General features: G+C 42.7%; 1 protein-coding gene across 1 annotated transcript in view; it reads left to right on the top strand.

Annotated features, from left to right (window-relative positions):
* The window catches only part of Fhod3 (formin homology 2 domain containing 3), a 389,221-nt gene that overhangs the window by 357,490 nt on the left and 18,180 nt on the right, over window positions 1–13,551 (top strand). The window contains exons 24-27 of the mRNA XM_048806588.1: window positions 2,414–2,604; window positions 6,190–6,382; window positions 10,362–10,385; window positions 12,271–12,445. Coding sequence (XP_048662545.1) covers window positions 2,414–2,604; window positions 6,190–6,382; window positions 10,362–10,385; window positions 12,271–12,445 — 583 coding nt within the window. The remainder of the gene's footprint in view (window positions 1–2,413; window positions 2,605–6,189; window positions 6,383–10,361; window positions 10,386–12,270; window positions 12,446–13,551) is intronic.

Genomic DNA, 13,551 nt, shown 5'->3' with positions numbered 1-13,551 from the left:
GTGGAGGGGGGGGGGGTGCGGAAGAGAGATGGACGTCAATTACAGGGGAGCTTAGCTGAGAAAAACCATCTAGAGAAGGAGTCTGAAGCCCAGGTGTAGAGGCTCTGGGTCTTTCTCTTCTGGAAGAGGAGGTGGCATAGTCTTATGCTGAGGGCCAGATGGATGGCAGTGGGTCTAGGCTACTTCAGAAGGGTGCTACAGGTTGAGCATTTCTAATCGGAAATCCAAATGCTCCAAAATCGTAAGCCCTTTGAGTGCCAACGCAATGATGCAAATGGAAAATTCCACACCTGATCCCATGTGATGGGTTGCAGTCCAACCACATCAGGTGCACTAAAAACAGTTTATAAATTACCTTCAGGCTATATGTGAGAGGTATATATGAAACACAAATGAATTTCATATTTAAACTTGGGATCCTATCCCTAATACATATCATTGTATTTATGCAGATACTCCAAAGTCCAAAAAATTATGAAATCCAATAGTGAGCAACCAAGGCTAAGTATGCCTAGAGGGGAATGGAGGAGATAGGTGGTCCAGGAACAGTGGGGCCACAGTCTCTACAGTCATCTGCTTATAAGGAGAAAAGGCAAAGAGCAGGACTATGCTTTCAATGCTGAAGCCTCACAAGGAAGATTCCTTGGGAATCAGCCGTGGTCAGAGGAGAGTGAGAGGATGGGATGACCTAAGGGTCCTGCTTGGGCTTAAACTTGGGTAGAGACAGGGAAGACACGGCATGTGTGACCCAGCATGAATTCCATTTGGTCTCCACTGTGGAATTGATGGGGAATAGGTTCTCCCTGCTGCTGTTCAGCACTTTGTCATACCTAGGAGCAAATGTCCCACGGGGGAGACTGCCCCGTGCTAGAGAGAACCCTGCTTATTGTTCCTTACACCAAATGAAAAAAAGTAGCCAAATTGTCCATCCTTTTTCACTTTGTTTTGTTTTTTTAAAAAAACTGAAAGGAAGTGGCAGAACCACTTTTGGACCTGAAGGAAGGAATAGACCAGTTGGAGAACAATAAAACCTTGGGCTTTATCCTGTCTACTCTCCTCGCTATTGGGAACTTTCTAAATGGAACTAATGTAAGTTGTCCCTGTGCCTTATCCTCCTGCCTCTCGTGTCACAAAATCCCTGCCCACCGTTTGTTGATGAAGGTTGTACCTCTGGTCCCCTAAAGCACAGTAGAATAAACAACTTGTGTAACTTTTTTTTTGAGACAGAATCTTGCTAAGTTGCTTAGGGCCTCACTAAGTTGCTGTGGCTGGCCTCGAACTTGCAATCTTCCTGTCTCAGCCTCTCCAGTTGCTGGCATTACAGGCATATGCCACCATGTCTGGTCTCTCATTTTTCCATCTCACATCTCCCTCTATTAAATGTAGCCCTCAAGTGTGTTGTTTTAATATTTTTTAGTTGTAGTTGGACACAATACCTTAATTTTTACATGGTGCTGAGGATCGAACTCAGGACCTCGCATGCTCTAGGCGAGTGCTATACCACTGAGCCACGACTCCTGCCCCTCAAGTGTGTTTTTTTTTTTTAATTACTAAATAACCCTCTGATTCTCATAATTTTTGCTCTAGAGATTCTGTAAAAGCATTACTTTAGAAAGTCTCATTTTGGGCCACTTCAGTCAATGCAAACTGTTGGCACTTCCCTGAGTACACAGCAGGAGCTCTGCCACATCTCTTCTTTGTGTAGGTGGTTTGCATTTGTTGTTGACATCTCTGGTGGGTGCTGTACCCCTTCAGCGCTTGGTGATCACCTGTCTATACCATGAGGCTCCTTGAGAACAATGATTTGGTTTCATTTAGCATTTGTCTTCGTCATCTTAGTGCCTGGTTAGGGGGGCCACTGTGTACCTGTTGCTCCATGAATGTTTGTTGAATGTATGAATGGTGGATGAGTAAAATAGTTTGTCACACAAACTATGAAGGAGATCATGGCAAAGAAAAGCTGGCTGCCCAAAAGCTGGCCCCAGAACTGCAGAGCCATCCACATGAGACCCGGGTACATTCCTCAGCCTTCAGTGAAATATCATCCCTGAAAAAATGAGTGTGCTCTGAAATTTTATGAGACATCTACTCAGTTCATCTTGTACTAGGTTCTTTGATCTCATGTTTTAACTTACAGTTCCCAAAGACTTTTGTAACATTTCTTTCCAAATTAGGCAAGCAAAAGGTAACTCCTGTGTTGGGTTCATTTGGAGAACAGTTTTTATCGCTAATTTGATTTTGAGATAATGACAAATACACATGTGAATAATTTTTAGGTCATAAATATGTTTGTGTTTCAAGATGTAAATTGGGTTTTGATGTCTTGTTTTTTCCCGGAGGCACCGTGGTCTCCTGGTTGGGGTTGGTGTCCGGTTGTTCAGTGCATTTGCAGTGTTCTCGCTCTGATTTTCAGGTTGACTTTGATCAACTTCAGGATAATTTATGTCAGATGGAGAGAAGATGCAAAGCTTCATGGGATCACCTCAAGGCAATTGCAAAACACGAAATGAAACCAGTTTTAAAACAGCGAATGTCAGAGTTCCTAAAAGACTGTGCAGAGCGAATTATAATTTTAAAGATTGTCCACAGAAGGATAATTAACAGGTAGGTGTATTGAGGAACTTACAAAAAAAGAAATCACTACACTACCATGTTAAAAATATTCTGCCAACCAGGATCTGAAGGTTAGACTTATAAAAATGTTACTGTACATTCTTGGTACACAGTACATCACAAAGTGTACCTATGATAAACAGCTTCATGGATACCTAGTTGTATGTATGACAGCTTTGTGGATGACAGATGTCTGACAGCTTTGTGGATACCTAATTTTTCATGCATAATAATATATTGAATGTTGAAGGTGGAAGGAATGTCAGATAATTTCATCCAAAAATCTCACTTGATCAGAAATCGCTTCTATAAAACCTGTCAAATTGTATGCTGCCTCTCTGCAGTTGCTCGACAGTTCTACCTCCAGGGAACCTGTTCCCTTGCATGGCAGCTCTACTTGTTAGAAAAGTTCTTCCTTTATCTGATCTACTGTCTGCCCTCTGAGGACCTTCCAGTTGTGGATTCTCCAGTGGCTGCTCCAATGTCCCAAGTGCCTGAGTGAGGGCTGGGGTCCACCACAAGTGCTCTCTGGACTAGTCTTCCTCTGAATCACTGGATCCAAGAGAACCCTGGAGACATGGCAGTGATGGGTCAGGCCTGGCTTTTACCCACAGGGAGGTTGGCTGGGCATAACATGGCTCCATGTCTGTCCAGGCCTGTTCTTCCAGCAAGTAGCTAGCTGCCCAGGACTAGAATGCAGGTCCTTTAACTTCCCAGGCCAGGGCATTTCCTGCCATAGGCCCCCACTTGCTTCTCCTTTGCTTCATCACAGGAAATGGTTGTGGGACCCTCAGCCTCCATCCTTCCCTTTTCCCCTTCTTATTTTCGTTCAACCCTCGTAGGACTTTGAATACCCTGAGTCTCTCATCTGAACATGAGCCTCCTCCAGCTTGTATCATTTGCTGGGTCTTGAGGCAGACGGTTGAGGGGGGTAGTTTTAAAAATGTTGGACAGGAAAGAAATAAACTTCCCTCTAGGTCGAAAGCCATCTAGTAATCAGTACTTTTGGAATTTATTTGTTCAACTATAAACCCCTTTAACTGTACTTCATCCAGACTTTCCAGTTGCTCTCTGGATTGGGGGATCTTATGAAAGATTTTGTCAAATTTCTTACTAAAATTAAAATACACTATGCTTTTATCATGGTTAAAAAGGGGAGACAGGGAATGAGAGCTGGTTTGACCTTCATGCTTTGTATGTTGCAAGCAATTGCCAGCTTAAAGGGAAAAAAAAAAACTATGAAAATAAATTATTTCCATTTGGAATATCATGAAACTGGAACAACTTTATAAAAGTCTTATAAAGTTATTATGCTTAGTTTTATTAACCATTTTATCCAAGATAAGCACTCATTTTAATAACGAGTATATTCCTTGTGAGATGTTTGCTTTAATTGTTCCATCTAAGCTGGTCGCTTGGATGGTGGTTGCTCCCGCCTGACTCAGATTCCTGTCTTCTGGCTGTCAGCCCATCCCACTGGGAGTGACCAGGATGGGCCAGAAATTCACTAGAATTATGGTGGGTAGTAAAAGGAGTGTGGCTAAAAGGGGTACCAGGTGGTAACAAGTTCAAAACACCTAAACCACAGAACCCTGGGTTCAAATGAAGGCTTTATCAGGAGCCCCTGCATATAGAACTGATTAAGGTAGGAATTTCTAGAGATGGATGACTGAGAGCCCAGTTGCTTTGCTTCACTTTTCCCTCTAGCATTTCCCAGGAGATGAAGTACTCACCCAGCTGTGAGCGTGATTCATGTGGCTCTCTGCTCTAGACAGCAAACAGCTGGTACTAGATGGCTTGTCAGGCCTATGGGCCTCCCCAGTGGAGTGGCCTCCTCAACCTTCCTGCAGACTGTTAGCTCCTCAGCTGTGTGTCCCTCCAGGTGTCCTACATGCTGCACAGGGGCCTGAGGCCCTGGGATGAGCTTATTCAAGGAATAAGCAGGGGTCCAGTATGGCTGGAGTCATGAGAGAGGAAGCCAGAGAAGTAAGGGGGCCAGTCAGGCAGGGCCTCGTGTGGATTTCCATTTTGTTTACTCATTCATCTGTTGATGAGCATCACTATAGTCTTTTCCCACTTTCTAGCTATTAGGAATAGCGTTGCTATGAACATTGGTGTGGAAGGTCTTATGTGTACACATTTTCATTTCTTATGGGTATATGCACAGAGGTCCTATGGTAGGTCTATGTTTACCTGCGAAACTGCTGGACTGTTTTCTATGGCAGCTCTGTCTTTGTATGTCCCCACCAGTACTGTAAGAGAATTCCAGTTTTCTCACTCTTCCAGTGCTGCTGCTTGCTTTTTGATTACAGCCATCTTAGGAGGGTGTGAAGTAGTACTTCCTTGTGGTTTTAATTTGCATTCCTCTATTGGTTAATAATGAACATCTTTTTATGCGCTTCTTGGCTATTTGCATATCATTTTAGGAGAAATGTCTATTCAAATCCTTTGTTTATCTTTTTGGCATTGAGTTGTAAGCTTTGTTTATTCTGCTCACAACTTCCTTTTCCCACATATGATTTGCAAATATTTGTTCATGTTCTGAAGGTTCTCCTCACTCTCAATGATAACCTTTGTAGCAAAAAAGTTTTTAATTTTGATAAGTTTCAGTTTATTTTGCCATTAGTTGTTTATGCTTTTGTTATAATCTTTTTGAAAAAATTGTCTAATCCAAGGTCAAAAAGATTTATACTTTGTTATTGTTGAGTTTTATGCTAGTGTTTTTTGCTAGTGTTTTTTTGAGTCTCCTTGATTTTAAATACAAGTTGTGTTTGTCACAGGAAAGAATAAATTAATGTTTCTCATTAGGGGAAAACATTTAAGGGAGGCAAATTGCAGTGATCAAAAGCAAAAGTTTTGTCTACAAATAGTGATATTTATGTAGTACTATTTGTTTCGCATAGATTTGTTTTTATCTTTGTTCTCATTTCCTGATAACTGAAACTTTACAAATTTTAAACAAAATTAATTTTTAGTTTATAAATTAAATAGCTGAAATAAATTAATTTTGTTCTGTTTATTTGTTTCCTAGCTAAATTACAGTTCTATGTAATATTGTAAGAAGATATTTCAAAATATTTACTCAGGAAAAACTTTATAAACACCAATTAGAAACTATAAATTAACATGTTCATGTCTACTCCAAGTATTCATTAAAGGAATTGCTTTTTTTTTCTCCCTTTGCCTTTTTATACAGGAATTTCTAAGCAATATTTCTTTATTCTTATCCAATTCTTGTATAATGTAGAAACTATGCACTATTTTCCTTAATACTTTACCAGTTTTCTTAGGAAGATTTACATATCCATTAGAAACTGTTGAAATTTAGATATGCAAGAAGTAATTAATTCCTTGAAGTCTTACCACCTAGACATAACCTCCATGGATGAGAAAATGAATTGAACTTGACTTTGTTTGCATTTTTACTTGAGAAGACTCTTGAAACTCAGAGCCTCAGGAGTGAAGGATGGTGGCCTCTCACTGAGAACTTGGCTCATTGGTTTCTTATGGAAAGATTTTGGATCAGTAATTTGGGTTTCTTAAAACTAAAGTTGCCATTTCTGTTTTTCCTTGCAGATTCCACTCCTTTTTGCTCTTTATGGGCCATCCACCTTATGCAATTCGGGAAGTGAACATAAACAAGTTCTGCAGGATCATTAGTGAATTTGCACTAGAGTATCGCACTACCAGGGAGAGGGTTTTGCAGCAGAAACAGAAACGGGCCAACCACAGAGAGAGAAATAAGACCAGAGGGAAGATGATCACTGATGTAAGTTTCATGAACTCTCTTTAGGTCACTTATTTTGAAAGATCAACCATCAATCCTCCCCAGAGTTTGGGAGTTGTGCTTCCCCCATTGCCATTATGGGGTGTGTGTGTGTGGGGGGGGGGAATATTGCCTCTTCTTAAAAATGCTCTCCAACTGTTCCTCTACCATTTCTGTCGGAATCTTCTGTGTAACAAATGAGGCCTATTAAGGTTGGGAGGTTGGAGGAGAAATGCATAAACCCGTCTTTGTATGTTGTGTGATGCTGGTGACATTTAGATGCTTGATAAAATTGGAGGAGAAAAACATCAGAGGTAATACCACTTATCTAGAGGAAGACAGATGTGTTGATTTGGAATTGATTCAGGATCTTAGTCATTGTTACAATGTTATATAACCAGTCGGTTGACTACCATTTGGGGCATATGAATAGAGAAACTGATGTGGTTGCTCTAAGACGTAATGTGACGGTCCCTCTTCAGTCCCTTGAGTTACAGAATATCAGGGTGAAAAGATACCAGAGGACAGTGGATCCAGCATAAGTTTCCCTATGGTGCTGTGGGGTGCCCCTGGCCACTTGTATGTCTCCCCATTCCTGAACTCTTTATCTTCACCACCTCAGCCTTGAGCCTATGCAGGCCTCGGGTACAGTGGGCATGTAGATGGGACATGCTCCATAGGCACAGGGTGGAGGGACCCACTAGCCAGAGAACAAAGATAAGCAGGTCCTTCTTTCTTATGTCTCTTCATGAAACATGCACACCTCATCTATTATTTGGTAAGCTGTAAGTCCAGTTTCAGGGGAAAGGAAAAAGTTATGTGGGAATTCTTTTCCTTACCATTTATTTTTTTCTTGGACAAACTCGGGAAGAATAGTCAATTTTCTTTTAATACTGACAGATCGTACTTGGGACCTGTTGAAGGTATGTTTGGATTTTTTGGTTTGTTTTGATGTTTGGATTGGTACCCATGAACTTCTCCCACTTGTGCTTGTTTGAGCCACACAAGATCTCCAGTGATACAGGGAATGGAATGAGTACAGGAATAAGTCACAGGGATTGCCATTATCAGGGGAGGGGAGGTGGAAATCTCAGCTGAACTCAAAGTAGGCAGATTTCTTTGGGGGTGGGAAGTTCATTCAGAAGACTTCAAGGAGCCTGCCTTCTCTGCCCAGAGGCATGCTCATGTTGTAGGCAAAACAAAGGGAACATGGCTACTGCTGTCTAAGAGTCCACATTCCTGAGAGGTCTTGACTTCACATGGAAATCCAGATTCCATAACCAAGAAATTTTACTGTAGTCTTAAGACAGTTCTAAGTAGAACCATGGACTAATCAATCCTTTTAATCCCCTACCTCTCCCTAAGTTCCTTATTTCCTTGGAACTTTCTGGACCCCGAGGGAGCACCAAGCCACTTTTTTGCAGAAGGATCCCTTTCTATAGCCCCTGGCGGTTCTAATTGCCAGGACTATGAGCTCTATCATTTGTCTTCTGAAACCTGGGTTCAGCAGAATCTTTAGCCTTCTGGAGGATTCAGGAAGCAAACTGAATGTGTTTGGGAAAAATACAGCCCACATTTCATTCCTAAGTATTTTTAAAACTTTCAAAAAGGAATAACTTATTTTTCTGGAAATGAGACACATTGAAGGGCAAAAGACACAGCCCAGCGTGCTTATAATTATGAAAACACATCAGCATTTCTTGCCAAATTCTTGGTTTTTTAACAGATCCCACTAATTGTTAAAATTCCGTCCTCTGAGAATATTTGGCTTTCTCAGCTATAAACAGAGGTAATTGTTTCTAGAGTTTGGTCTAAACATATTTAAATTACCATTAAAATCTAGAGACAATCATTGTTCCCCTTTTATAGGAAACTATCATCCCCCTCTGTAGAAGAGGAAGTCACGTTGAGAGAGGCTAAGGGGTGCACCATGAGTCCTCTGCCCTCCACCATGAAGTCCTAGGATTTACCAGCCTGGATTCTCACATTTTATTTGGGTTTTTGTTTGGTGGATTTTGGCGGTTCTGGGGATTGGACCCAGGGCCTCACACATGCTAGGCAAACACTATACCACCAAGCTACATCCCCGACCCTATTTGTTTGAATTATAACAGCAGCAGGAAGGGCTTCAGTGCTCATTCCCATCCTAATCCTTGTTTTTATAGGTCAAAGTAGCATCATTCATGTGGGAAGGCTGCCATCTGCTGGAATACTGGGGTATTGTCACCAAGGCAAAACAAAATCTCTAGTTTTCCCTGTGCTTGTTTAAGAAATGCCCTGCGCTGCGGTGGGCACCAAGGAAGATGTGCATAATGAAAGACAAGATCACACCCAAGTACATCATAGTATGATTAGAAAATGACACACAACTGAAACCACTGAGTCAGAGGCTGGGCAATGGATTCAGAATCAAGGGCCCCCGAACATCATTAGCTAGAAGTTCATCACTTTTAATATAGATGCTGAATAAAATTGAGGGTGGAAATGGTTGCGGTTAAATTAAGATAAGTCTGAGGGTAAAGTCTGAAGACTGCTTTCATCGACCCGGCCCCGTGTCAGCTCTGGAGTGCTGTCCCTCCTGTGCCCTCTCTGCTCATAGGCATGTAACAGGTCTTTTTTCAGGATCCAGAGGTTCCCCCCAGGCAAGGCTCAGCGAGAAACTTACTCCTTATCTTTCTATCCCAAGCTGTTCTAGACCAATGGTGGCATAGGCAAGGGAAAACTAGGCAGCTATGGCCCTTTTTACTGCTGGCATAATCCAAATAAGTGGTGAAGTAAGCCTCTTTCAACCCCAATAGTTTCTTGTATTGAAGTGGAGTGAGGGTTGGTGTTAGGGATTCTGTATGTGTAGCATTCTGCACATGTGCTGGCTGCTGAAAACAATGCCAGTCGTCCTGGTTAAAAATGTCATAAGACAAAAGAGACAGTGGAGCAGGACCATCGTCTCTTGTCATAATGCCTTTGGTGGGGCAGGGCAGGATGTGATATACTGGAGACTTTCAAAAGTGCAGTCAGTTCCCATGAAACTTGTATCTGATTTGCTGGCATGGTCTATAACCTTGGTGGAAGCTCTCAAAAATTGAAGTTGTGCTTAATTTAAATCAAGAGACTTAATAGGATTTTTTACCCCCAATATATATCTAGAAAAGTGACCCTTCACTTGAAGTCAAGTTTATCTACTGGTAAATTAATTGAAAGTACAGGGTCAATTAAGAATGGCCACCATGAGGGACAGGTGAGGTTGTATACAGAGCTTAAACTTCATGTGTCTGAGGAGAGAGTAATATGACCCATTCTGCCCAGAAATTGTTCAGCTTGTCCTTTCTGACCTATGCATGGAAGAACCATTGTTCCCAGGCCCAGTGGCCTGGGCAGGAAGGTTTCTACACTTCAGATGAGAGGTGGCCAGCTGCTGATGGGCAGAGCCAGGTAAATTAAGGTCAGTCCACTTACTGACACCCTGATGACCAGCTGGTGGTGATGCCTCAGTAGAATATGACCACCAAAGTCAGCTGTGGTACATGCCTTTAATCCCACAACTCGGGAGGCTGAGCAGGAAGGTCACCAGTTCAAGGCCAGTCTGAGCAATTTAGCCAGGACCCTCTCTCAAAAATACAAAAGGATAGGGGATATATTTCTCAGTGGTAAAGCATCCCTGTGTTCAGTCCCCAGTACTGGGGGTGGGGAGAAATGTGGCCATGAAGTAAATAGCAGGGCACAGAGCAGAAAGTAAGGTCAGGAGACTCTCTGGAAACAGCTTGTCTTTACTGAACAAGTATCCAGATGAGGACAAGGAGAGCAGGGCCTACCAGCTCCCAGTTCAAGAGGGTGTACCCTGGTTATGGTGGCCAGTTTTTTTTTTTTGTTGTTGTTGTTGTTTTTTGTTTTAATGTAATGTGACTTTAAGATAATCTCATCTTTGACTTCTGTGCCATCTAAGAATCCTTCTATCTTTTCTGTCCTGTCCTGTCCTGTCGGGTAGACTGATGACGAGGATGAAGTTGAGGTATGACCATTTATAAACGTGAAGAATACCACATTTGACCTTTCATGTGTGCCGTAAAGTCTAACCTAACATAATCAGCATGAGATGTCAGCACCATTTTGTGCTTTAAACCATGCATGGGCATTTTCTGGTTGGTTTTCATTTGACCACTAACCATCTGATGAATTCTTGTCATGCTGTGTACTAGGAAGTGAGGGGGTTGACTCCATCTTCCATCTGTCCCAGAGTCCAGGCTAATCAGTAGCCTTGTCACTAATGGTGGGTTCAGGGGATCTCTCCCTACTGCTAGAAAACTGAACGAAGAATTTTACCTTCAGCCACCTTTGTGAGTTTTTTGGCAGCTCAAGTATGAGAACCAGACTCTAGAATAACTTACATAAAGAATCCTAAGAGGAAGTGAGGCAGTGGCCACGTGCCACACCAGAGCCTCTATATCACCAGCTCTTGGGCAGCCTCTGCTGTTTGCCCATTTCCTTGACTGGCCCCTGTGGCATTGATGTGTGTGCAGAAGCAGGGGCTGCTTCCCCTGAAACTGGGTTCTGCTTCAGAGACCAAACTGGGCCTCATTGACCCTGGAAAATGAGGATGGAGCAATGTAGATGGTACAAAGCCCCAGATGTGTCCCAGACTCCTGGCTGTGGCTGAGACACTGGTTGAAAAGAGGAAGCCAGGAAACTGTGAAGCTTGTCTTTACAGATGTTAATCTTTTTGTTCTTCACCAGATGTTTGGCCTTGTATATACACAGTATTCTAGCATTGCCTCTTTAAAATATATATGACCTGCCTTTTTGTTCAGGTAAACTTAGAGGAAATCATTGTAAGTTTGAATTGCTTATTAAAATAATTAAATTCTTGCCAGGTGTGGTGGTGCATGCTTGTGATCCCAGTGACCCGGGAGGCTGAGGCAGGAGAATGGCAAGTTTGAGGCCAACCTCAGCAATGTAGCAGAGTCCTATCTCAAAAAAAAGGACTGGGGATATAGCTCAGTGATAAAGCACCCCTGGGTTCAATCCCCAGTACTGATAGAACTAAATTTTTTCATAATCAAAAGTAGTGTTGCCAAATTGTTTCAGCTTGAATTTACTTGTCATGTTCTGTACTATACCCTGACACTAACCCACATGGGGCCTTTGCAGGCCATGTTTCCATGAAGGGCCTCATTTTCCTTTTTGATGAAGTGATCTAGATTCAGAAGAACCCTCCCCAACTCTTAACGTGCCATGATCGAATCCCACTTTTGCAATTCTCTCATCATAACCAATATTTATGAGAAATTTCCCTGCATTCTAGTTTTAAAGTTTAAAAATAAAGCTGAGTACATTTGATTAAGAAGGTACGTTTCAGTTCTCACATCAAGGCTTCAGTTTGTTTTCCTTAGCTCTTTCCAGTTGCTCCGTCACTCCTAGTGGACGACTACTGGGGAGTCTGAGCCCAGAGAGAGCCACTCCAGTGGATGATGTATGGGTGGACTTCCTTCTGGGGCCGGTGGCTTCTTTTTCTAATAATTCATCTTTTGTAGACAGATGTCAATTGAGGGAAAACTATGGTCCCATTTGCTGGCAGAGCAGAGTTCTCAGTCTTTGTGACCACGCTCCCTCTGCTTAGTGCCACCTCTGCCCATATGGCAGGATTCCCAGGCCGGGAGTGCAGTGAGTCTACAGTATCCCTGGAGTTAAGTGGCCCAGTTGTTTTGTCATTAGCTGACAACCTCAGTGACAGATGTTTTGTCATTAGTTGATAACCTCAGTGACTGTCGGAACTTATGGGTCTACAGAATGCACACAAAACCAGAAAAGATAGTTTCCCTCAATGAAACATTTTCTAAGCTTGATTTGGCTTCCTGGGGAGTCTTCCTCATGTCCTAACACCCCTTTGGTTTTTGCAGACTGGCAAGCTCTCTGGCAGTTGTCCGGTACCACCCAGCCAGCCACAGGGTCTGAGCTATGCCGAGGATGCAGCTGAACATGAGAACATGAAGGCCGTACTGAAAACCACCTCCCCTGCCATGGAGGATGCCACCCCCGTGCTGGGCATCCGCACACGCAGCCGGGCAAGCAGAGGTGAGCCCTGGTGGGTGGGGCATGTCGTCTTGGGTTGGCCACCTTGGGGAGTCAAGTCTCCACTACAGGATACAGATCACTGTGCCCAGTGTATGGCCACAAAGGGCCATCAACCTTCCTGAATTGTTGGGACCAACTTAAGCACACACCTTCCTTTACCGCTCACCTCCAATGGCTGTGTCTCAAAACCAAACAACACTCCCCAAGAGACACATTTATGAACACAGAATTTATTATGAGTGAATCCTCATGAGCTAAAGCTGAGCTCAGCAGTCTGCATCCTGAGAGCCAAATTTGGTCTGCCTCCTATTTTTGTAAATAAAGTTTTATTAGAACACAGCCATATTTTGTGTATGGTCTGTGGCTGCTTTGCACCATAACGGCAGAGTTAAGCCATTGTGACAGACTCTAGGCTCTGCAGCCCAAAAGAGTGACTATAGAAAAAGCTTCCCAACCCCTGGTGTAAAACACTACCCTTTGTGCCTTTTTTTTACATCCTTAGTAAAACGGACAAAACTAAAAGTTCAAGATGATAAAGACTTTGGCATTTCCAGATTTTAATTATAACTGAGATTTTTTTTTTTTAATTTTAAGAATTAAGGATCTGTGTGCAGTGGCACTTGCCTATAATCCTAGGAGCCTGGGAAGCTAGGGCAGGACGATCATGAGCTCAAAGCCAGCCTCAGCAATGGCGAGGCACTAAGCACAACTCAGTGAGACACTATCTCTAACTAAAATACAAAATAGGGCTGGGGATGTCACTCAGTGGTCGAGTGCCCTTGAGTTCAATCCCTGGTACCAAAAAAAAAAGCATTCATGCTTCTCTGGATTAATCTGATATCATGTTAGTCCTCCTAAATTCTCTGCTATAGGTTAAAATCCATACCACATACACTGACCTATGAGGCCCCTGTAATCTGGGCTTATTTTCCAAATTTGGCTTTTATTCATTTCCATGTTGTTGGCTCCGCCCTTCTCTAAATACCCTACATATCTCTGAGTGTCCCCTGTTGTTCATGCTGTTCTCTCAGCTTGGAATGCCCTTCAGTCTGGCTGCTCCAGTTTCTGTTCACCTTCAGACACTATTTGCAGGCCCTGTCCAAACC

The sequence above is a fragment of the Marmota marmota genome, unplaced genomic scaffold (genome assembly GCF_001458135.2).
Source record: "Marmota marmota marmota unplaced genomic scaffold, marMar, whole genome shotgun sequence".
In the NCBI taxonomy this organism is placed as follows: domain Eukaryota; kingdom Metazoa; phylum Chordata; class Mammalia; order Rodentia; family Sciuridae; genus Marmota; species Marmota marmota.
This window is presented reverse-complemented; position numbering and strand designations above follow the sequence as displayed.